This window comes from Opisthocomus hoazin, chromosome 3 (genome assembly GCF_030867145.1).
Source record: "Opisthocomus hoazin isolate bOpiHoa1 chromosome 3, bOpiHoa1.hap1, whole genome shotgun sequence".
Classification (NCBI taxonomy): Eukaryota; Metazoa; Chordata; class Aves; order Opisthocomiformes; family Opisthocomidae; genus Opisthocomus; species Opisthocomus hoazin.
The window spans coordinates 28,135,878-28,161,144 of NC_134416.1; the positions used below are offsets into that span (position 1 = coordinate 28,135,878).

At 41.0% G+C, this 25,267-nt stretch overlaps 1 protein-coding gene across 4 annotated transcripts; it reads right to left on the reverse strand.

Annotated features, from left to right (window-relative positions):
- Nucleotides 1-566: 566 nt before the first annotated feature.
- Nucleotides 567-21,911, reverse strand: NDUFAF6 (NADH:ubiquinone oxidoreductase complex assembly factor 6). Of its 4 annotated transcripts, none has more exons than XM_075415826.1 (9): nucleotides 21,733-21,911; nucleotides 18,318-18,417; nucleotides 17,253-17,375; nucleotides 12,594-12,650; nucleotides 10,966-11,068; nucleotides 7,600-7,733; nucleotides 5,707-5,808; nucleotides 2,417-2,473; nucleotides 567-1,911 (listed from the first exon to the last, which is right to left on the reverse strand). In XM_075415826.1, the coding sequence occupies exons 1-9, from the start codon at nucleotides 21,909-21,911 to the stop codon at nucleotides 1,783-1,785; spliced, it is 984 nt and encodes a 327-aa protein (XP_075271941.1). In that variant the 3' UTR covers nucleotides 567-1,782. The 4 variants fall into 4 exon arrangements, with proteins under 4 accessions (XP_075271941.1, XP_075271943.1, XP_009941833.1 ...); XM_075415828.1 differs by lacking the exon at nucleotides 21,733-21,911 and adding an exon at nucleotides 20,799-20,873; XM_009943531.2 differs by lacking the exon at nucleotides 21,733-21,911 and having other exon boundaries at nucleotides 18,314-18,414.
- Between the last annotated feature and the right edge of the window lie 3,356 nt (nucleotides 21,912-25,267).

Below are 25,267 nucleotides of genomic sequence, written 5' to 3' on the forward strand. Positions count from 1 at the left end.
TTCACTTTTGGAAAATAGCCAGTATACTGCCGATCCAGTATACATGGATTTTTCTAGGTCCCTATCAACCTTGATTACACCTCTAGTAATACAAGAACCAAGAGGCTGAGCTGAACAAATTCAAAGAGAAATGTGTTACTCAGGAGTAGAAAACTACAGAATTAACCAAGACGTGTATCACAAACTGACTTCAAACATGCAAATTAAAATCACAGAATCACAGAATGGTAGGGGTTGGAAGGGACCTCTGTGGGTCATCTAGTCCAACCCCCCTGCCGAAGCAGGGTCACCTACAGCAGGCTGCACAGGACCGCGTCCAGGCGGGTCTTGAATATTGCCAGAGAAGGAGACTCCACAACCTCCCTGGGCAGCCTGTTCCAGTGCTCCGTCACCCTCAGAGGGAAGAAGTTCTTCCTCATGTTCAGACAGAACTTCCTGTGCTTCAGTTTGTGCCCATTGCCCCTTGTCCTGTCACTGGGCAGCACTGAAAAGAGTTTGGCTTTCATTTTGAGTTCCTAAGATTTCTACCACGCTGACAGTTTCTGCGATTAATAAAGCCACGAATCTTGTTCTCAGAAATTCATTATGTAGCATTGTACATTAAAATACAGGATGCTGTTATACAACCAAACATCTGGGGAGATTAACCCCGATTAAAAAAAAAAATCTCTGGGAAAAGCAGCTATTTAACAGAACACGGATGACGGCAGAATAATCTACCGGATTTGTGCAACTGAATCAAGTCGGATGCTAGGAAGTATTATTTTACGAAACAACAAATCAAACAGAAACATTTACCTTGATCCAAAGAGATGCTGAGTACAAAGCTCCCAGTAATTTCCCACCAAAAAAACAGAGCAGTATCTTTACAGAGAGGAAGGGCTAAAATTACCTGGAACATTCAGGAATACATTTCTTCACAGTACTGAAGAACAGGAATTCAGGGAAGCCTTGCAGGAGGGTGTCCCGAGATGCAGTGAATAAGAACAAAGGGGCAGCCAAACCCACCTTGCAATGACAGCTGTGAGCAAGAAGAGTGAGACCAGGGGCCAGGAGGAAGGTCTGGCCGAGCTAAGAGCAGGCTGAAAGTGCCTTGGGGCAAATTGGAGATAAAAAACTGTATATGGGTTCTCTTTGTATGTTGTAAAGCTATCCTCCCACTACGTATAGTCACTTCAAGGCTTGATCTCAACAGTTAAACAGTTTCTGTACTACAGCTCTATTTCACCATTCTGAAATTCTGTGTAAACACTACATAATTAAAACAGCTAAAGCTTTTCCTGTCAGTTTTTTTCCATTCAAATATACATCTTCATTCTCCCAGCTATGAAGCATGGTTAGTACTTGCAAAAGGTCTGCTTCTTGCACTAAATAGAATTGCTTAGCTGATTTTATAAGGCATTCACTGTAACTGCTTTGGGGCACAAACAAAGCAGATATTTTCCTCTTTTTTCCAGCAAAATGTCAGAACTGTCAGAAGTATCCATTAGCACAGAATTCATCCAAGAAGCTTTCTATCATATTGTTATTACAGGAAAGACAAGAAAAGTACTCTCAGACAAGGACATATGACTTGGCAGACTTGCGGAGCAGAGATATCAGCCTAATATTCCAAGAAGAAACTTAACTACTGCCAGCAAGCTGACAGCTACAGTTCATGCGCATCTGCTGCTTCCCATGCACTACAGTTTGCAGAAGTGTGAAGTTAGACACTTAACAATTCTATCAAGTTAAGACATTAGAGAAAAATCTCAGCACTCTGAACTCCTATTAAAAAAAAATTTAATACGTTTTTTTCCAAGATCTAATATATAAATGCAATGGTAACAATGTACTCTTCTTTTGTAAGCTTGGATGAAATATATTGAAGTCCACTTTTCGTATATTATATAAATAATCATCTAAAGCAACCTAGAAAAGAAGAAAAAAGCTTAGTCCATATGGTGCATGCAAATAATCGGGCATTAAGTTTAAAAAGCAATACATGAAACCGAATGAGGAACTACAAGAAGGCTTGACAGTTTGCCTGTCTTATTACGTGGTAGCGTAACCATCACGTTCAAAGGATTAAAAAAAGGCACGTTTTGTGAAGAGAAGCATTATCTTTTACTAGACCAAAGAAAGATTATAAAAATCGACAAGATTTTGTGCCCTTGCACCAGAACGACAGTCTATGAATATACAGACATCTTGGGTGAAATGACATAGTTAAAGAAGGATTACAAGTGTTGATCAAAACTATGAGGTTCCACAGTCAAACACACATTATGATATTCAGAATTTTTAGGTATTAAATCCTCCCAAACAGACACATGAAGCATTAGTTAACCATGCTTAATTTGATACTCTGCTATTCACAAACATATTAGCACAGAAATGAGTCCATCACTGAAAGAGTGCATGATATCACACCCACCGTACAGAAAAAAGCAGGATATGCCTTCACAGGAACTTTCTTACTGAAAGATCTAGCCTGAAAGTAAATGGGGTAAGGTGGGAGACAGAAAACAAAACAAAAAATCAAACGTACTTATCAGAAGAATTTAACTTTTCAGATTAAATCTCAAGTACTATACACAATGGTTAGAGCTAACAGACTGCATTACAAGCTTCGTCCCTTTTTATTTTGACACCCTGAAACTGTAATTTTCCATTATGTGCAAACCAGCACCATCCCTCACTGTATACAAAAGTAATTACACAGAAAGTACGTAATACTAGGAGAGGCCTGCTAAAATTCTTAACATGTTGTGACAACCTTAAACTTTACATACAATAAACCAATGTAAATTAGCATCCCTTGTTCCGACAAAGTTCCAAGTTGCATCTGATTTAATAAATAAGTTTCAAGACTTTTTCCCCCACCAAGTAATTCTTTGCATCCCAAGAGACAGAAATGATGGAAGACCCGAAACACATTTCTCTGAGTGCATCTTTTTGATCCAGTGTTGCCATCAGTCCCATAAGTCCAGTTCTGATCCATTTGCATTTATGGGACTTCAGAAGGATCTCAGTGCCTCAGGTCCTCAGCTACGTACAAGCAGAGTCTAAACCACAGCTGAATCAAATCTACAGTTTAAAACCATGTACAACTCAGGGACCTCTAACAGGGCTGAAGCAAATCTTCCTGTAATGGTTATTTATAAATACAGAATCCCTCCTTTTATGCCTTTTCTTACAGGTCAAAACACACGAACCAACCAATCCACCCTGTATGAATACTGATGAGAATGTATGATCCAGTTTTCCATGGATCTTTCCAGACAACAGAGAAAATCAGGCTGAAACTTCATGAGCGAAAAATACTGAATCTTTTCAAGAAGGCAAATTATTTTAAAACTTTGAAGTGTAATAACATTGTGTGTGTATATATACATATGAAAAAGGAAAATGGACTTTCGTGATGTAATGCTCTGCCTTACTATCATTAATTGTGGATTGAAAAAAGAAAGTAATCTTTCTTGACCTTCTTAACCCAGAATGCGTTGCATGTCATTCAGAAGCATGTTATCTTCCTCGGTAAATTGAGTCCATAATGAGCTAGCATAATTGAGATAAACACAAAAAGCCAAAAGAAGGCCCTCTTTTAAAAAGAGGAATGAGGGAGGGGGCACTTAAGAGAAAGAGGGGGAACATGTAAATATATCACATGCTTTCAAAGGGATCACTGTGGGACTGACAGAGCACTTCTATTCTATGCTTTTATTCTAATAAAACACACAATTCCTAAAGAAAACCACAATCTTCACTACCTTATTTTGCCCTCTGCTGGTCACAGTATCAAGAAGAGCTGACCACGCTTCAGAAACTTTTCTCCAAAGACTAAGTGCCACATTACTACAATGTGCTCCATATAAAATCGCTGAGACTTAATTTAGCATTTGAGGATTATGTTTCTTCCGACTATGAAATGGGGCTGGTAACTGTTACCCTCATCCTCCAAAACGTGGTTTGTGTAACAAATGCTGAGATTGTTGAAATCTCTCTGCAGGTTTAAACTTTACCCTACCCTGTAATTCCAACTAAGACAGAGGGTAAGTGGCTGAAAAGACCCTCGGGCAAAACAAGATGGTGTTTCTGTACAGAAGAACAGATGCATTTAAAGTCACCAGCCCATTACATTCATGTAAAGTCTTGAAATACCCAGCAAATGTTGCCAGCAAAAGCCTATTTCATCCATTAGGGGAGAAAGTATCTTTATCCTTGCATTAACAAAGGCCATCTGATTATCAAGGAGGCTAATGCCCTGTTATTGCTGCCAGTTATTGCCAGTTCAAGTGATCTGAACACTCCAGAGATCCTGCACTGTCAATTATTCTTCACTGATGGTGATGGAAGCTGGAAGTAAATATTCAGAGAGGATTTTTTTTTTATTTTAATTAAGATGATACAACCCACTCATTAAAAAAAAAAAATAAAGAGTGGGGGAGGGTGCCAAGATCAACATTTGATTGAATAAAATGCCATTGCTGCTCTAATCTGGTTTCCTTGTGTTTATACTTTTCTGTATAGTCTCGAGTTACATGATCACATTGCATATTTTCCGTAAGACCCTCCCAGTGCATAACATGGGCAGGGCTCTAGGAATGGAGTGGGAAGAAATGGGAGGGGAGGGTAAGGTTCTGCCTGTTCTCTTTAGAAGCTGGTTGGCATGTTGGGAAAATGAAAAAATAAAAAATACAAACATTAATCAACTAACTAACCAGTGACTGAACAAACCAGGGATGCCTCATTTTACCTTCAGAAAAATGAACAAGTGCTCTCCTATCTCTACTGCATAAAATACTGTGACCACAGGTAACACTGTAACTGAGGATTATATCAACAGTGTAAATGCAGAGATAAATCTGGCATTTATTCAGTTTGAAGTGGTATCTTTCCAGACTACCTTAACTGGAAGTATTGGGTGCAATACTCAAAGTGTATGTGTACAAGTACTTGTACACATGAGAAACTCCTTACAGTGCTTCTTGCAAGTTTTGTTTTCCAGATAAAAGCAGACACAGCATTGCTGAGGAAACTTTCTTTTGCTTTTGTATTATGTACCAACAAGCAATTCCAAGTGTAGCTAAAATAAGAGCATAAAAACAAAACAGAGTAGGATTCTGCAGTTGTTCAGGATTCATTATCCACTGTTCCAAGCACATGAAGTCTTTAAATCACTTGGCTGTGAGCCAGAAAAGAAATAAACAGAAAGCACCTTTCCCCACATAGCTTTGGGCATGGCTGGTCATGTCAGGGAATGAATCCCCCCTCCCACACACACTAACCAGCAGTCAAAGGCACCATGCTCTGCTTTCCTGGCACCCGTTCCACTGCACTGTGAAATACCATATGCAGAAGTGCTTTCTGTGGTGCTGATCCCATCCTGGCATACAGTTGCATTTATAAAAATCTGCTTGAAGTTTCTGTCCCAGTAATAAGGCTTTTAGGCAGTATTTATACACATGCAATTGGACATGGCTGTGAGTAAACTGCCTTCTGTACATACAGATAAATACAACAGTCATACAGAAATAGTAGTAATATTTAAAGGTGTTGTGTGGTGTTATTTTTTTTTAATTTAAACCCTCAAAGTATTTAAGGTTAAAATATTTGAAATTAAGTATGCAGCTGTAAGTCTTCTAACAACACATACGTATAATGCTTTGTGAAGATTAGCATCAATTATGCTTATTTAAATAAATAAAAGGGAAGGAATCTCACATGTTCTAGATGAATATGGGCCTGGCTGGCAATGTCATAAATTACATCTCTCACATTTTTCTCTTGTTTGCCTCTTATGAAATCCTCTTGTGAAACTCCATGCTAGACATAGGAAGGAAAATCAAAAAGAGAAAAACCCTCAGTAGATATCAAGTTTCCATTATAGCTTCTCAAACACCTGTCCCAGCAACCAAACTAATGACACAGGACTGAAACTGCCTAAATGTTTTACCACTGCCCCCCTCCTTTTTTTATTTCTCCATTTTTTTTTGTCAGTCACTTGGGAAAAAAAAAAAAAATCAAGAGAACAAAGAGAACAGCTTGTACAGACTCTCTCTGCATGAATTTTTTCCCTAAGGACTTTGTGGTCAGTCAGATAACGAAGTCAGATTTTAACGTTTTGGGAATTTAGATGCTAAATTTTTAAAATCATAATCCAAGAATTGGTATTTAGCAGAAGAAAGCCAGTAACAGCTAACACAGAAGCCATGCTGGCTTATGAAGTAAGTCATTATCTTGTGATTGGTGTGCACTACCAGACTTGCAAAAAAAAACCAACAAACCACCCAACCAAAAAAAAGCCCAAACTAAAACCAAACCAAAAAAACATCAACCCTCGCCCCCCTAAACTTACTCTTTGACTATAGTAACCAATGTAATACATAATATAGTATATCCAGAATAGCACAACTTGCCCATTCTTCTCAGCAACACTTAGACTCGTGAAAGCTGTATAAAGGTAGGCAGGCAGGCTTCACAGGAGAGACTCCAGCAGAACTCTGTGATACTTGCCAGCAGCTGAAATGCTTACAAGATGCTCAGTCTGCACAGAAGGGATGCAAGCTGTTTTTACAGTTTCACTGTAAAACACCTTCCATGGCAAGGAATGACTGTGAATTTTCAGGCTATGTTTGAAAAGTTAAAAATTTGGCAGGCCTCCCATACCATCAAGTCCCAGAGGGGCGGAAAGCAGGGTGCAGCTCCTTTCTGCAGTCTTATAACCCTGACCTATATTAGTATCCATGTTTTTTGCAACTACTTAAATTACTAAACTTCAAATAAAAACTTTCAATTGTATTGAAATGATATTCAGAAAATAGTAACAGAACTGCCTTAAGCATCACCATAATTACATAAATTTTGGTTAAGTATAAAAAGAACAGGATTATCATTTAAAAAAAAAAAAGACTGGAGATGAAGGAGATGAAGGAATAACAGCTGCGATGCCTACAGACCTAGCCAGAGAACATTAACAAAAAAATTTGAGCTTTACTCCCATTTTACCCAAATTGCAAGATCTGCTAAATTCCAGTGCAAATTCGGTGTACAGTTTAAATTGGAGGACGACACCATCTCAAACAGCAAAGTATGGAATGTATGCTTGTAGCTACCAAACATGTAACAAAAAAACAAACAACCCCAAAAAAACAAGAAAACAAAACCAGCAGCACATTTACAAAAAGGTAATGAAGAGAAACCCAAGAAGGTTGTTGAGAAGTAAAATTTCTCACAGAGCTTCCTTTATAGGGACAGGAAAAGAAAAAAGGAAAAACACAAAAAACACAAACCAAAACACCTAGGCCCCATTCCATATGTGTATTTCTAAACATTAATGGAAAAATTCCTGAAAGCTAAAATATTACTACATTTAATAAAAAAAAGTAAAAAAAGAACCACACAGAAACCCTAGTGTTTCATGAAGGTCACACCTCTCACCTCCCAAAAGATACAAAACCATGACAACTGCATATCACTAGGCCACAGCAGCAAGAGTTAAAATAAAGAAAAAAGGTGTTCTGTTCTGTCCTAATAAATTATGATCTCATATCTAGCGCTGAGAGACACAGTCAGAAACACCATACTGCTCAATTCCAGACAACTTGCTTCTCTTACCAACATACAAATGTCCATGGGAAGAAACACCTTTTGTCTTGTACTGTGATATGGAGTTGCTCTCAAACAGGTAACTATGCCTTGTGCTTTCCCAATGTGACTGGCTGCATGGTCGGCATGGATGTCCCTCACACCTAAAATTGCAGAAATAGTATGTTTAGAGACATACTGTCAGGCCTTCTGAGGCATACAGTCTTCCCCAATGCGTATCACAGACATATTTAAGGAAAGCTAAGTGTGTTGGTCCATGATAGAACAGTCTGTGTTCATGAATTGCCTTGAGATCTCATCTCGGAGGTGGAATGCAGCAGGCAGATTCATCAATATCCATGTTTAGCAGCAAGATGCCTCTTAGCTTGTTGCAGTTTCTGCAAAGGGTATACCTAGCAGTGTGGCACCTATTCAGATAAAATACATCAGTACACAAACTCATTTTCATTGGCATGTCCTCTCCCAGAGCAACAGTATTCCAAGAACTACTTTTTCTGCCAGAAAAATCATTCAGGTGTGAGATTCCTGACAAGCATTCATGCTTACAGCACGGTTTCATGATTAACTGTAGCTGATTCAGCATTGTACTGAAGCCAAAGAGAAGGGTCCTACGCTTCGCCCCCCGAACCCGTATTTCTGCCACCTCCCTTGTGCTGTCCTGGGCAATGAGGCAACAGCATGGCAAATGGAATCAGATCAACAAGGCAATGGAAAACTGACTTTAGTTACTGCATGGTCACACAACTGTGAGAACTGAAAGAGGGAGATGAGCGGGGCAGAGCAGCACCATCGTTTTTCACGGCACGACCATACAAGATTGGCTCAGACTGATCACAAAGCCGCAATGTTTTCACAGGACTGACCTGGGATAAAAGGAAAATTTATAGAAAAACTGAAACTAAAGTTCACAAGAGCTCTAACAGAAGTAGCATCCTACAAAGAAAGAAATGAGGATACAGGAATTACAGACTAATGAGCCTAAGTGACATCTGAAAACGATACTGGGCTGTCCTGGTTTCAGCTGGGAAAGTTAGTTTTCTTTCTGGTAGTTGGTGTAGTGCTATGTTTTGGATTTGGGATGAAAATAACATTGATAGCATACTGATGTTTTTAGTTGGTGTTAGGCAGTCAAGCACATTTCAGCTTCTCATGCTGCCAGGTGCACGGGAAGTTGGGTGGGGACACAGCCGGGACAGCTGACCCAAACTGGCCAAAGGTTATATTCCACACCATGTGACATCATGCCCAGTATATAACTGGGAAAGTTGGCCCGGGGGCAGCAATCGCTGCTCGGGAACAGGCTGGGTATCATTCATTGAGTGGTGAGCAATTGCATTGTGCATCACTTGTTTTTTATATATATTTACTATTATTATTATTATCTCTTCTTTTGCCTTCCTATTAAACTGTCTTCATCTCAACCCATAAGTTTTTACTTTTTTCCCATTCTCCTCCCCACCCCATGGCAGGGGTGGGTGGCGAGCGAGTGGCTGCATGGTGCTTAGTGGCTGGCTGGAGTTAAACCACAACACGGGTGTAACAGATTCGCTGCCCAAGCCTGCCTGCTTGCATGGGTCTCAGCAGCCTTTGCGAAACAGTGGCTATCAGAAGACTACATGGACTTATTCTGGCAATGGCAGCAGAAAGCAGAGCATGGCTTGGAGGAATCAATGGATATAACTTTCTGATACTGACTGGGCAGCTCAGGTTTTGCATATAACTAGGAATTAAAAAAAATAAGCTCAAAGAGTAAGAGTGAGCAGTGATTCATGCTCAACCTGGGAATATAGCCCAAAAGTGATGTTCTGACAAAGTTTAACAAAGCTATTGGTAGTTTTAGACTCCTGACTACCTAGGCAATGGATCAGAGAGCAAAATATTAGTATTTTGAAATGACAGAAGCTGCTAGGAAGTACCAGGACTTTGGATAACAAGACTACCAGTCAAAATGAGCTTGACAAAAGAAGTAACCAGTAATCAGTAAGAATAAAGCAGCACTACTACTAGGAGAGATACACACAAACTGGAGACAGGTCAGGAATAAAGAAGCTAGAAAGCGCAAGAAATTTAGCAAATGTGGCCTGTAATGAAACCAGGTCCCCCTAGTCTAGAAAAAAATGCTGACGGGAAACATTAAGAAAAAGGCTGCGTTCAATTAGTTGATTCATTTGTGGAAAAAACCCACAGAATTTAACTGTTTAATATGCAGTGAAGGTGACTTCCGCTTAGATATTTTGTTACACTGGTATATATAAGAGAAGTTAAATATGACAACAGGGCACCTAGGAAATCCAGAGCCTCCATAACAGATTTTCAAGAGGAGGGTCATCTGACTTGTATTAGGAGTGACCCAAGCACAACTGAACTTCTTCAAGATCAAAGACATTTCTCAGAATGGAAGACACTGATATTTCTATATATCTTCAATAAGAAGTTGAGAAAGACACTTGCAACATTTCACTGACGAAGCAAACATCAGATTTTCAGAGACAGGTTCCTCATTTCTTCCTAGGAAGAATGTGCTCATCATATCTCTCTTTCTACTTTTAGAATTCTTTTAAACTCAGCATTGGCTTTCCTTCAGACTAGTCTGATAAACAAAAGGAAAATATTGCCTTACAGCACCAAATGCCATTAAATAATAATAGTTCATTCAATAATCATACTTTTACATCTGAGCTGATAGAGGGAATACTTACATAATGCAACAGACACATAAAAGAAAGTCACCCTTGTCTTCACTGAAAATCAACAGTTCCTTCCCAATCTGTGACACTTATATTAGACATGACACAGATAGTAGCTCTTAGTCACAAGGATCATAGCATATTTGTTGCGTTTTGTCCAGCTATTCAGTTATTGACAGTTAACCTACTTTTAGGAAGAGGAGAGGATTCGGACCCAAATTTAAAACATCACCAAGTGAAGTTTATAGGTTGGGAAGTCAGCTGCTTCAAGATAGCCAGTGCACATCACTGCAATATAGCACAACAGCTGCAGAATCACTACAGCACTTTGTGTTCTAAGAAGTGGGACAATCATAAAATACAGTGAAGAGCTGAATTTACCACACTCTGTAACAGGAGCAAGAAAAGAGAGAACAGTGTCAAGCAACAAAGAATAGAGCAGCAGAAAGCTGCACTTCCATGAGCTTTCCACTAAGCAGCTTCTAAGGAAAGTACGTAGTTCTAGGACAGGTGCAGTCGGATTCCAGATTTAGGGTTGAGCATTAAAAAAATATCTGAAGTAATACCCAAGACAACTTCTACTGAATTAAACTCCATTGGAAAAAGCGTGGGCTTTCTGAAACATCAATAAATATTGTACCTGCACTACTGAGTTGTCAACAAAATCAAGAAAGGGGAAAATGCCTACCCAACATTTCCAAGGTGAGGTACAAGAGAGCACTCTGAGTGTTCTCAGCATATGCTTCAAGCTCCTGGATGTTACGGTACACTCTATCATCCAAATTCTTCTCCTGTAATATGAACACAGAACTTCATTAAACTATAAATATAACTGCTATTTGTGCAAGTTTATTACTACACTCAGGTCAGCCTAATCAACTATTTAAAAAAAATTGAGAAATATAAAGAGAGTATAGACTCAGATAGAAGTAGTCATTAAAGCTTACAGCAAGTCTAACCTAACCAAATAACCACATGCAATTGCGGCCAAGTCTGGTTACTGGAGCAAATACAACCTTTTACAATAATAAGAAATCAGAATTCTTCATAAAAAAAGATGTGGACAAAACTAAACATCAAATGGCATTCTTACACTATAGGGTTGCAAATTTTATTACTTAATTTGCATCTGAACCACAAGGAAATTTAGATAAATAGGGATGTATTTTTAAAAAAATGCACAAAAATCAATCCATCAAATATACACATGAATTTCAAAGTCATATGCAAATACCCCCAAAACATAACATCCTCCAGAATTCCTCCTGTCCTAGTGGCTTTGTGGTTAAAACATACCAGTCTTAAGATTAAAAATCAGTCTTAAGATTAAAAGCTCTGAAGCCTTTCATAGCAATGACATTCCACAAGTAACTGACCATCAACTTTCTCAGGGTATAACTTCAGGAGACACTAACTTTAGCAGCAAAGCTAGCTTAAGAAATTCCTGCCCTCAGTTACTAATTCCTGCCCTTGTGTCAGAGTTGGCAGTAGCATCACTGTACCAGTGAAATTCTTCCTCATTTCTCAAAAAAAAAAAAAAAGGGTGCTTATTTTAAAATTCATGTGATTTGAATGCTCCAATTTACAACACTGCTTAGAAAAAACCCCACAGCCACAATAAGGAGAAGCAGCAAAGTGTGGCAGAAAGGTTCAGACAGGTCATTTAATTTTTGAGATTTTATATCCGTGACTCATCACAAGAGAAGGCTATTTAGGAACAAAATTGGCACAATAAGAAAAGAAGTGAGGAGGAGTAAGATGATGCCAGTGATGTAGATTTGTGCAACTTTTTGCAATATGCAAGATGTCCTTTCTCTCGAGGCAGGATTGGAATGGTACAAAAAGAGACCACACATGGGTTTCCCTTCTTGCACATCTTCACCTCCATTTCTACTAAAATACATTTTTCCACTGTTCTTAACAGTTCCATATGGAGACCAACTGCTAGTGAACTACCTCTAGGGGTAACCACTTCAAATCAGGAATAGAGACCAGCAACAGAAAACACAAGCACGTATACACTGCTTATCAGAGCAGAGAACAAGACATTGACTCACACACTACATATATTTTAAAGCAAAACAAAACAAAGGATGCTATTAGCTGTTTTAGCCAGAAAGAGCAGATATTATGAGTAGGGGCATCAAGTGAGAATTAAATGAAATATAACAGTACCAATGTTAAAGAGAAATACCACTACTGTCTGGAAAAGATGAATTACTTAAGCTTTTGTTTTACACAGAAATACATAAAATTAAGGGGAAAAACCCACATACAACTAAAACCAGAATTGGACCTTGAATGGTAAATACTTACTCTTTCATCAATGATCTTCATGAACCACATTTTAGTCAAGTTATGCCTCCTGACAGCCTGAAAATTATCAAATAAAGCATCCATGTTAATGTACACAAAGTGATGGTAGCACTGCATTCTGAAGGCTGAAATACATTTTAGATAATCCCTTTCTTACAAGGATTGTATTCACTTGGGTTAAATCAGTGGCATGTCAGTGGAGAATCATAGAACCATATGATTAGCTTCTTCAAATACAAAAATTCTCAACTGGCATTTGTTACAAGTTGTTGCACACAAAAAAATTAAATCTTGGACATTAAGCCAGTTAAGTAAAAGCATTTCTTTAAAAATATTTTTGAAAGCAATTTATTCTTGCATGGAGTCACACGTTCCCACAAAATATGTGTAGATAACTATGTTCACTCTCCAAAGAGAACAGAGCTTCTGCCAGAGCCAAACAATAAAAAGACTTCTCCTGCAAATTTTCAAGAAAACGTTACTACAACATACCAACACGTAATGTAAAGACAGCATCCTAACAAAATTATATAATGAGTATCATGGTTTTGTTTAAAAAAGTATCCCACAGCATCTCATATTCATGCACACTTCTTTTGGCTTTTAGCTTGTATTTGACTTCCTTCCAGTACCACTTCATTCTATCAACCTATCTTCAACCCTCTTACATGCACCGAATTTTGCAGACCACACTGTCAGGAAGGCTATGATCACACATGTAAGTATTTATAAACAAAACTTATGGAGCACACTTCTCACGATCTCAGCCTTTATAACTCACTTTCAACTTCTTTTCATCCATTATATTTGTAAATATTTTTTCAAGGCTTGACAAGACTAGAACTTCTCGTTGATTCAACAAAATCTGCTTGAGGAAGTACTTGGTACATGAAAAGGCAAATTTTAAGTTACAACTACAAATACCAGTTTTGCTTCTCACTTGTTCATCTTGAGTATCATTTTGTAAACTAAATCCTTGAAATATTCACAGGTCAGGACTTAAAGCACCAAACCGAGTTCTGCTAAATTACCCAATTTGTACTTTGTATCTATTTTGAACTACCTTCATTCAAACACACAGGTCCTCACTTTTCAGAAGTTTTGAAAATTGTCTTCTTCCACAGAAATGAATGGAGAATGAAGCCTCACTTTTTATATGTTCAAAATGAACAGATAAGCAAGAACAGGTATCATACAGTTACTGTATAAGTTTATATTAAAGTCACCAAGACTTGAGCAATTAATAATTCTAGAAATACTATTAAAGGTTCTTTGTATGCTATACTAGTGCATAAAACTCTTGGAATCCAAATGTGAGTATTCTTTGATATAGAAACCTTCAGGAACACATTTAACATGATAAATTAGTGTTTTTTCTGCAAAATCAGAATTGTCCTCATGCAAATTCCACAGCAAGAAAAGAGTATGCACAAAATATGCTGTGCAAAAGACATGCTAATTCTATTAACAGCTCTGCAATACTTGTGAGTTCAAGCGTCTTTCCAAATCCTTCTTTTTAAGAATTGCAATGACATTCTTGAACATTAGTGAAGCTGTGCTCTTCAAATAGGACATTCTTGGAGTATTTGCTGAAATGTAGAAATAAAATTACATCCTGAGGACAAAGGTCACCAGGTCAGGCTGGACTGTTAGTTCGCTCCCACGCTCTGCAGTGTTCGGAGCTCTCAGAGCTCCTAGAAATATGTTCCGAATTATTTTTCGACATACTATTTCACGATCAGTTCTGTTTGGATTGTCTTATATTGGTCTTCCTTTCAAGAAATCATAGCTAAGGTGAAATCTCACCACTGAGATAGGCCAGTTCCTTCCTCCACTTCAAAATCGACTTTCTGTTTTGTGAGAAAGGAGTATGACTGGCAGTCTCAGCTGTTGGAAGGGGTTGCAATTGATATCTCAGTATCTGAATGATTCACATCTGAATGTTGTACTGGGACAGAGTCAAATTCCTTCACAGCAGCTTGCATGGGCCTATGTTTTGGCTTTGTGCTGAAAACAGTGTTGATAACACACCGATGTTTTAGTTACTGCAGAGCAGCACTTACACAGCATCAAGGCCTTTTCTGCTCCTCACACTGCCCCACCAGCAAGCAGGGTGGCGGTGCACAGAAAGTTGGGAGGGGACACAGCCGGGACACTGACCCCAGCTGACCAAAGGGATATTCCATGCCACACGATGTCATGCTCAGCAATAACACTAAGGGGGAAGTTGGCAGGGGGGGCCTGCTGCTCAGGGACTGGTTGGACATTGGTCGGTTGGTGGTGAGCAATTCTTTTCACTCACCTCGCTTGTCTTTCTTGGGTTTTATTTTTCCCCTCTTTTCCTTACAATTTTTTATTGTTATTATTTCTTTTTAGTTATTAAACTGTTTCTATCTGAACCCACCAGTTTTTTACCCTTCCAATTCTCTCCCCCATCCCACCAGTGGAGGAGTGAGCGAGCAGCTGTGTGGTGGTCAGTCCAGCTGGGGTTAAACCACAACAACATTTTGTGCTTTTTATAAGTTACTCTTCTGCTAACAAACATTAAATACACATTGACACACACACAAGTAGCCTGAAATTAAAAGTGGCTGAAAGAATAGTTACAATCATACCCAAAACTAACTTGTACCTAACACACTCCACCAGAGAACTAAATGAGGGGATACCTTCTGAAAAAAAAATAAGTTAAGCTACACTAAAGCAAGTTCCTCCTTGGAAAGGAAACAAAAGCAATTTGTGAGAAAACATTCTTGTTCCTGGGAAGTTTGCCATATGCTGGAAGAGAGACAGAAAGCAGGAAATCAAAAGCAAAGGCACAGACAGATTGACATGCAAAATGACCAATTCTGCATTTTAATGTCTGTATTAAAATATCACCCTAGGTGCATCTTCAACCCCTGTAACCCTGTAAAAAAGCTCACAACGTTTGCCAGCATTAAAATATCACCCTAGGTGCATCTTCAACTCCTGTAACCCCATAAAAAAATGCTCACAACATTCGCCAGACTTCATTCTAACTGTAGGAACGCTTTGCTGTGGCTAAGGCACACACTTTATCTGAGCTGGAGACACCTATGAATAGCTCTGGTCCTCCTAAAAGCGACTGCAACAGGTGTAGTGTTTTACTTATTGGCTTTACCTATGTTTTCTCTTAGTTAAACAAACTGTTTCTTGTTTAAATCCCAATTTTAATCTAAACATGAGTGTTGATAGACAGGAACAAATGCTGACAGATGCTTTGTTTCACATTTGAAGGAGGAAGAGTCAGGGAGAGGCCAGTTTCAGCACTGCCAAAAATCATTGAAAGAGAATTTGTAAACGACTCATTTTTCTGGTTTCAAAGGTGTAGCAGAGTGGATGTGAAGCCAAGATGGTAACAAGTGAAACGCTCTAATCCTGCAGGAACTCCATTGTTCTAACCCAGCATTACAGTGAGTATCCTGCTTTTCCCAGGATTTTAACAGGAACGATGCCGATCAATACTTGGATGAGGACTCCACATTTCACTGCCTGTTTTTCAGCAGGTCCACAAACCTAACTACCTGCGGGATCCACGTTAACTGTATTCAGCTACTGAGATCTAGACAAACTGCAGCTTTTCCTGCCCAGCAGCTCAGAGACCTTTACCTTAAACACAAGTTCTGATCTTATATAATAGAGGCCTTACAGTAGCTGCTCTTTTGGAAGGTTTTAAGACTTGCTGTGGCCTGTGGCCCTAAGATGACAAGTTAGCAATTGTACGGAATTTCCATCCCCAAAGAAATTAAAAATTCAACTCAATGTGACCCTGACAACCTAATTTAACTTTGATGTTAGACCTTCGAGTGGCAAGTTGTACTACACAACAACCAGAGATCCCTTCCAACTAAATTATTCTGTGGTTCTATAACAGCATCAAGGGGAACTCTATTTACACTGCCTTCAGACCTTCAATCACCCACCCAACATATCAATGACAGTCCTAACTAGAAACAGAAAAAATTTTGCAAGAAAGCCTCTGTTTCTCTGGCCATGACCAGCAGAGGAACAGATCTAGAGGTGTACTTTATGTGTGATGTTCAAGTGCCTGTAGAACTCGGGCATCTTGGTAAAAATAAACTGTTAAGTTCACAAGTACACTCCCTGTTACTCGATGCGCACAAAAGGATCAGTGCAAAACACAGTACACAGATAGAAGTCATCAAGCAACTCTTGATGCGAGAAGGCGACTATATTAAGATTCCTGCTATTATCCAGGAACTAGGTAGGAAGATCTTGGGCTGTTTTTCATACCCTGTTTGCTAGTTCAACCTCTGTGCTTAGCACAGCTTCATCTCTTCAGGCAGGACTAGCACTTGCTCAGGAAAGTATACTTATGCACTTCACTTGCTATCAGCTTATGGCTTACCACAATTTACTCTGTCCTTCACCTAAACAGAAGAGAAGAAAGCAGATGGTTCACAGAAGTCTGACCCTCCAAGTAGGTCCTACTTAAATCGCCTCCTTCTCCAACTCTGGTCTTTGGTTGTAGGCAATTTAAAACGTCACACAGAGACACAAACACAACTTACATTATCTGTTTTATATAAGATAATGTTGTTAACTATGCAACACAGCACACAAAACACAGTCATATTTTAGTTAAGTTAATTTTAGGACAATAAAGGTATATTTTACCCTCCACAGTTCTGTAGCAACTGGCTGATGTGGTGGATTATCACAGTATATATCTTCCACAGCCTCCCTCCAGAACTGCATTCGCATCAAACCCGTAGTCTTCTGAGTTATGGAGTCTTTAATCTGGAAAGGATACATCTAGGGTGAAATCCACAGTGTCTTTACGGCACTTCATCTATCTACACTGAGAAGACAGACACAGGACATAGCCAAACTCAGCAGGGAAGGCTCTCAGTTCTGAATTTACGCTTATTCCTCATAAAACATACAACCACTACAGAAAGTAAAAAAAAGAAAAAAAAAACCAATAAGAAAAACCACACTTCACCACAACCTGACTTTGAAACCCACAGAGATTAAGTCCTGGGCGACCCTCACCCTAGCTTTCTTCCCAGAAGGAAAAGCAGCAGTGGCAACAGCAGCAAGGGAGGGCAGTGCCACAGGCTGCCAGCAGCCCAGCCCGCAGAACCTGATCTGGGATTTTGCTTGGTCAGCACATTTCCTGTATCGCTCCTTTCTGGCAAGCGCTACCAACTTTCCTGGTGGCACGGGCAGTTTCTGGCCACCGAGCAAAGGGGAGAGGCTGCAGCCACTCCCCTCCCACAACTCTCTAATTGCAAACATCCCTCCCGGCAGCCTTTCCATCACCCAGCTTCTGCCAACAAAGACCTGGGACTGATTATATCATCCAAGTTTTTGACAGACATTCCACAGATAGGATTTAGCCGCACTTTAATGATTTGGTCGCTGCATTTGAAGCCAGGACATAGTTGCAATCACCTAACAGTATCGAGGACCACAGCGTGTTTGTTATAATTTAATTTTAAAATGCACAACAAAGATGAAAGTCATAAAAACTATATACATAAATAAAATAAACTGGGGGAGGCTGGCTGCTTTCCAAGGGCCATTCAAAACTACAGGTTTGTATTGCACTATTTACTCATTGTCCCTTATAGTACAAAAAATTAATCTCAGCAAAACACCACCTACTAGTGTAATTTAGAATATTGAAACTGTTATTTTACATTTCCAGAGCTCAAAAAAGCATATTTTAATACCTGCCTGAGCCAGTTCCACATTGAAGGCTCTCAAGGCAAAAGCAGAGGTTCGAGATTCCGCAGGCAACAGCAGGGAACACAGAAACCCTTCATAGTCACGCTTTCTATAAAAGGATGAAAAAATACATTTATTATGTATAGCTCTGTGTAAACTGGGTACGCTATTGCTTAGCACTGAACTCCTACAACAGTAGCAATAAGTAATAGTTAAAAACCCTGACTTTGAAAAAGTAACAGCTTTTAAGCTTACTGTAAAATAAGACAAACTCCAAGAGAAAGAGGATGCTGTCTGAACTCTCAGCGCACCTCTCAAATCCAGGTATCAAGATACTTGGCTAAAGGCATGGAACAAGGCTGTGGCAGAACTGCAAATAGAATCCAGATTGTGTGACTTCCAGACTTCTGTTCCAAACATGAAACAATATTTCTTCAAAAGACTGTGCTTTGGAGTTTGGCAGAAGAGCGGCTGTTTAACCAGTTAAGTTTTTGTTTATTGGCAACTATATTCAAAGCATAAAAACTCTGGGTCCTGGCAGTTTCGCAGCAGGCAACTTGTTGCCAATCTAGAGTGATATGCCTTTGTTTGGCCACTTGGGTGTGCCATTAAATTGAAAACAATCACACCGCACAGAATCATAAATTGCAAAATCATACATAACTGTAGCTAACAAAAACACTTGGTCACCTCTGAAAAGCTAAATTGGTTGTTTTGAACAACATTTTTGTCTACTTTCTGATAAACCTGTGACCTGATTCTTCACTAGAAGGAGACCAACAACTCCAAGTTTAGCCTTGAGAGTGGAGAAGCAGGTGTCAAGCAAAACACATTTACTTATTCTCATGAAGCCTGCTGTTCTTACATATACTCATATTTCTATAGAATGTGAGCTTAAAATAGCGAAGCCAAACTAAAACCAAGGGTTATTAGGGTTGCTACTTTTAGCATCAAACAAAACGGAAGCGAGATTTAACAGAGGTTCTTACTCCTGCGTATACACAGCAGCTGATAACTAGCAAATGCTTAGAGTTTTCTCAACAGTTGTGAAACTTGTTTTAGAGATCGATGCAAATCCAGAAGCATCAACAACAACAAAAAGTGACATTTGTGAATTTTAGCAGGCTTTAAAGGTCACCTTCGTATTACAGAACAGATGTATCAAACCTCCCTCAATTAAGACACTTTCTGAGAATTATTATCAGCTCAAAACCTAGTAATTTCTTCAAGGCTGACTGTAGTAATAGCCAGTATTGCCCACCTTGGGCAGACCCGCAAGGTTTACAGCCACATTTTCCCAGCTCCAGTTACGCACTTTGCCTGGGTGGTTCACACAACACAGAACCACCTCTACTTCCAGAAAGGAAACAAAGAAACACATTACACAAAGTAAACAGCAGCACAACAGAGAAATTTGTCTTCCCTCTAGTAATGGTGTTGGCATGTTAGGTTTTTTTTCAATTACGCTAAGCTTAAAAATTAAGCATAGCAAAATATAGCTAAGAAAAAAATCAGAAAGAAACGTGAATTTTATGCTAACTGTGTGCCCTTGGACATAACAGTAGAGAAGTAAATCCATTAAGCCTCAGCCTGTAAAATAAAATTGATATTGTTATAGACCATGTTCCGCCCCAACTCCCTTCACGTATTAGAAGAAAGGAGGGAATGACCTTAAATCTGGTACTGAGTGTTTTTCATAGTTTCCCTCTCAAATAAGTATAAGTTTACACATGAACCCACAGATGGAAGAAAAGTTGGTTATGACCATTACTGTACTTTCAGTATAATGAAAAATTCAAAGTCTTAAAAAGAATTTCTTCCACGTTACAAAACTCCAAAATACCATCAAGTCACAAGCTTGTTTTCCAGAGCAGGCATCATAAACAGCAAGAGACAAAAAACATACCTACAAGAAAAGGATATTTTTAATCAAATAAATAACTCTTTTACAAGTGGCTGTTAAGTTACCATAAAAAGGAAAACGCAAGAGAAAGAACATCTTGCGTATTGCAAAAAGTTGCACAAATCTACATCATTAAAGCATAACTGAGTTGCTGTTCTTCCTAATGTGTGGGAGACTCAAATCCAGGACCGGGGAGCTGCTGATGCTTGCATAGCCTCAAGTGTTTTATTTCTGTCTGGATTGTAACTCCTTCCTCTTATTCTTTATAATTTATGATTTCCATGCAATGTACAAGCTACTGTGAACCGCAGCTTACGTATTTTTTTAAGTAGTTTTTTTTATGGTTTAACAAAAAAAATCAAAAAGAAAGTTTAAATTCAGCCATGTCAACTTCTGCACCTTGGAACCTAACTACTCCGTTCACAGTTGTTTGATAGCGAAACCATTTTACCTGTATATGTTAATGTTATCTGTATATTAACTGTACACACAGCCTCTGATCTCCTGAGAAACAGGTAAACAAATCCTGGGCAGAGCAGCCAGGAAAATAAAGCTGTAATCTGAAGTTTCAGCAAGGAAAACGCAACCTGGCTATGCCTTCTGACGCATCTGTAAAGGTCTGCTGCTCGGTGCTGCACACAAAATTTAAGACGGTCACATTTCTATTGCTTTTCCCACTTCAGACATTACTGCTGACCACGTGCACCGCTGTATCTTTTACAAGCTTCAGTCTGGAGATGATCCTGTTCCACTCTTTCTACACACACTTGGAAGCCTTCTCCCTGCTTTTGCCAGGTACACAGGACAACCGTATCCAAAGAGAAACTAGTTAAGTCTTTACAGAGATATTTGTCTAACTTTTTACTTTGTGCCTCTGAACTTTTGCAGACTAGAAAGCAGCTAACGGGCCTTGCATGCTGCTTACGGCCCAGAAGCCAAGCGGGAAACATTGCCCGGCCCAGAGGTGTCCGAGCTGCACTCCCGCTCCTCTGGGAGCACTCTGGATTTGACTAAAAATGGATACTTTTGAAAACGAGACTTCGTCCCCCTCCTGCACTCGGGTCAGAGAAGCTGCCTGCGCTGTCTGTCCAGCTGTCGGATTTCCTCTGCTTTCGTTTATTTCCCAAGGAGCACTCGGGAAGCTCGGCTGTTTCCCAGGGGCCAAGCAGATCTGGAAACACCCGATATTTTGGAACACCCACGTCGGCGACCCTTCTCTCCGAAGCGCCGAGCCAACGAAATGGAAGCGGTCAGTATTTCGGCAGAAAAGCCCCCGTGACAGAAGCGGTGGGAGAGAAACCGCCGTTTACAGCTTAAAACCATCCACGATGCTTAGATACCTCTCTCGTTTCCGTCGCTCCCCTCCCCGAGCTCCCAGCAGGCGAGGTCCGGCAGCAGCCCCACCGGAGGCGGCGGGGAGCTCGGCAGCCACCCGGGGAGGCCTCGCACAGACCCGCCGGCCCCTGCGGAGAGGGAAGCCCCGGCGCCCGCAGGCCTTTCCCCCCCAGCCCGGGCACTCACCGCACCAGCTCGGCGCAGTACTGCACCTCTCCTCCGGGCGCCGGGCGGCCCCAGCCCGCCGCCGCCCGCCCGCCGCCAAGCCCCGGCCACGGGAGCCCGCCGCGGCCGCCCGCCGCCCTCGGCACGCGGCGGCAGGGCCCCCGCCGCAGCCCTCCCCGCGCCATGGCAGCGGCCGCCATGCTGCCCGCCGCCCCGCCCCGCCCCTCCCGCCAGTCACCCTCGGGCCGCGTAACGGAGAAAGCGCCGGTAGATGGCACCCGCCCACGCGCAGCTTCGGCCCGGGGGCTCCGTGGGAGCGGTGCGGCCTTTTGTTGTCCTGCAAATGGCGCCCGCCGCGCCGCCCGGTGCCTCAGCTTCTCCCGGCTCCCGAGGCGGGCGCTGCCGGCGGTGGTGCGAGGTGCATTCCCCCACTCCCCGGGGGTTTTGTAAGCCGGGAGCCCGCGGAGCCGGAGGCATCCGGGTTGCGATGGTCTCCCAGCTGCGGGCAGCGTGGCGTGGGAGGCTGCCGGAGCGGCGGCAGGGCCAGGGGAGAGCCTCGGGGCCGGCTCGCTGCGTGAGGGAGCGGAGCAGCGCGGTGCTGCCGGGGCAGCAGAGCCGGCCCCGGGGCTTGGTCCTCAGCGAAATGCTCTGTTTGAGTTGTGCAGCGGAGGCCCTGTTTCCTCCTCTCTGCTAGGAGAGGGACTGGCTGGAGTTTATCCAGAGACAGAAGGGTCCTGTCAGTCCTGTGGTCACGGGCGGAGCAGCCGTGCTCCCTCAAAGTTTGGCCTACGTGGAGATAAGCCAGCAAACCCACACAGAAGCGCCGCCATGCTGAAGAGCAGTTTCATCTTCAAGCTAGGCCAGCCCGGCCTACTGGCTAGTTATTGCTAGAAACAACAGCAGCCCGGCTTCTCTTTCTACCCCCAGCCTTGCCGTGCTCTTCCTTGGTGCCAGCTTTGACCTTCATTTTATACTACAGAGAGTTAATTCAAGGAGAAGCCCATCCATTGCTCACTTTTGGTTTTCCCCCAGTTCGTTTTCTGCCCGTTTGGTGCCTGGAATCGGTTCGCTGTGTGGTCAGCCGAGCATCAGCACCGGCGCGGGGCATTAGCACGGGCGAGGGGCTGTGGGCTGGAGATGGGGTAGGATCTCCAGGTGTGTGGACAGTAACGCATATGCTCACTAGCTTAGCCATAATGGGAAGACATGCAGCAAATATGGGGAGAGTTTTGAGCGGGCAGCGGCGTTCAGGTGACCAGGCATCTGTTCAGAAATGAGAGCAAGCCTTTGTTTTGCGTCACAGAGACGAGGAGGAGAGGGAGGTTAGGGATCTCACTTAAGCGTTATTTATTTTATTGATTAGTGGCTCTTGCGGGTTTACCCTGAGCCTTTCTTGTTCCCTTTCCTTCATCTTTAAAGTTCTCTTTGTCTGGACCTTTTTTTAAACCATTGCTATGCCTTGAGCAGGATTTACTGTTTGTCAGGGCACCGAAAGGAGGTGATTTAGCTTTGGGTGGAGGCTGAAACTGCTGTTGTTTAAGTTTTCAGAGAGAACCCCTAGATAAATGAATCCAGCTCTTTCAGCTGCTGCCAATTCCTGGCAGAAGGGTTACATAAACATACTCTAAACCTCAAGAGTATTATAAATAAATCTTATAAAATATTAACTTCTGTTAATCTCTGAATGAACTGAAATGGTGCTAAACTGATTTAAACCCTTAGTAAAAAAAGAATAAACCAGGTGTCATCTAAAAACAAAAATCCCAACCTCTTTCTCTGTGTGCTGACATTTGTTTCTTGTAGTTTTGTACCTTTACTGTTCTCGTTAATTTATATTTTTTTCCTTTAAATAAATATTTCACGTCATGTATAGTTATTGAAATGTTTCTTCAAGTCTGTATTGATTCTAGTAAGTTAGATTTTTGTATTGCCAGTGCAGTGGTAGTGATGATTTGGCTTAATGTTTCCATGAGTTTTTAACACTGTAGATAAAAACTTAAGCTTAGTGAGGGGAGTCTACAAACTTTTTTTTTAATGATTTTGTTGTGTTAAAGAGCACATTTCATCACCTGTTTCAATATTTCTCTCAGAAGCCGGAAGATGATTGCCTGCCTCTCTGATGCGTAATGCTTACTGAAGTATTTTGTCCTGCTGACTCCTCAGATAAAACTCTGAAATCCTTGGGCTGCAATGCTAGCGACAGCAATGGCTGGTTTAGGCAGAGATAATGCAGTTATTGCTAGAACCTGGAATTTCTGGAAAAAAAAGGCTTTTGTGTCAGGAAATACTGATCAGTTATAGCCAGCTCTTGCTAAAAGAACATCCAGACATTATTTGTCAACATAGAAATGAGAAAGAGACCTACAGCTGTCCCATGATGGCCAAACAGAGGCTGAAGTTTAAGAGGTCTACTTATATTTGTGTGCTTGCACCAAAAAAGTCTTCAAGCACAGGAGAATGGGGGAGAGAAAGACCCGCCTCAGAATATCCAATGGCCAGAGGCTGAGGTGTTCACTGGGATGTGGGAGACTGCAGCCGAGATGCCGCATCTGTAGCGACGAGAGCAGAAATATGAACAGTGATCTGACAGGTCTGTTCTCTACGCTCACATGGGCAACGATGTATTCTCCCTCTCTCTCATTTTCCTCTTCTGATTAATCCTGGACTCATTCCAGTATCAGAGTTAAGGAAATATCTGTGTGTGGTAACAATAGGGTTTCCTGTCCGGTTCGATGCCACAGCGAACAAGCATATGCAGTTATTTTTACCTGGACTTCTAAAAATATTCAACCAAAAATCTTTGTTTAAAGGAGTACACTAAGAAAACATGTCTAACTGCAGTCATGGCACTCCTGGCCACAGAATAATACATTAATGCATGTGGTAACAAGCACTGGGCCACTTTAAAACACAGTTTACCCTTTTTCTGTGGTTTATATGTACAAGTCTTTAATTAGAAAGTAGATGGAAAGTTCCAAAAGGATGTTGCAGTGAAGGTGTTTCATCTTTGTTGCTGTTGCATTTTTTTATTTTTTGGAGTTTTTTCTGTAGATGAATGTGCTGCTAAACTTTAATTTGTTTCTTGTTACTGTTGTGCTCTTTCATTCCCCAGATTCAAGCACAAATAAAGGTTGTAAAAGGTGCTGTGCTAATGGCAGTGGGAAACAAAGGTCTCAGTGATTTGTGGAGGATGAGGACGACTGCGTGCTTCCTTGGCTGTGTGCTGTGGGACAGAGCTGGAGTGACTGTCCTTCAGAATGAAAGGAATAAGCTCTTTTTCCTTATCCACTGAAACCTTTGCCAGCCGTGGGCATACTCCACTGCACCCAGCAGCAATTGCTGCTCATCTGATATTCTCAAGCCTCCTGTGGTTTTACGTAAGATTCAGTTTTACTCCATGAAGCGGACGAATCTGTGAAGGTACTTTACATACACCATCAAGTCAAGGCCAGATATTACCAACTTTCAATCACTCCTGATTCAGACTGCAGATTTGTGAGTGAAACAGTGGGTATTCAGGTCATGCAGCTTTTATTGCATGATACCTTTTGATACC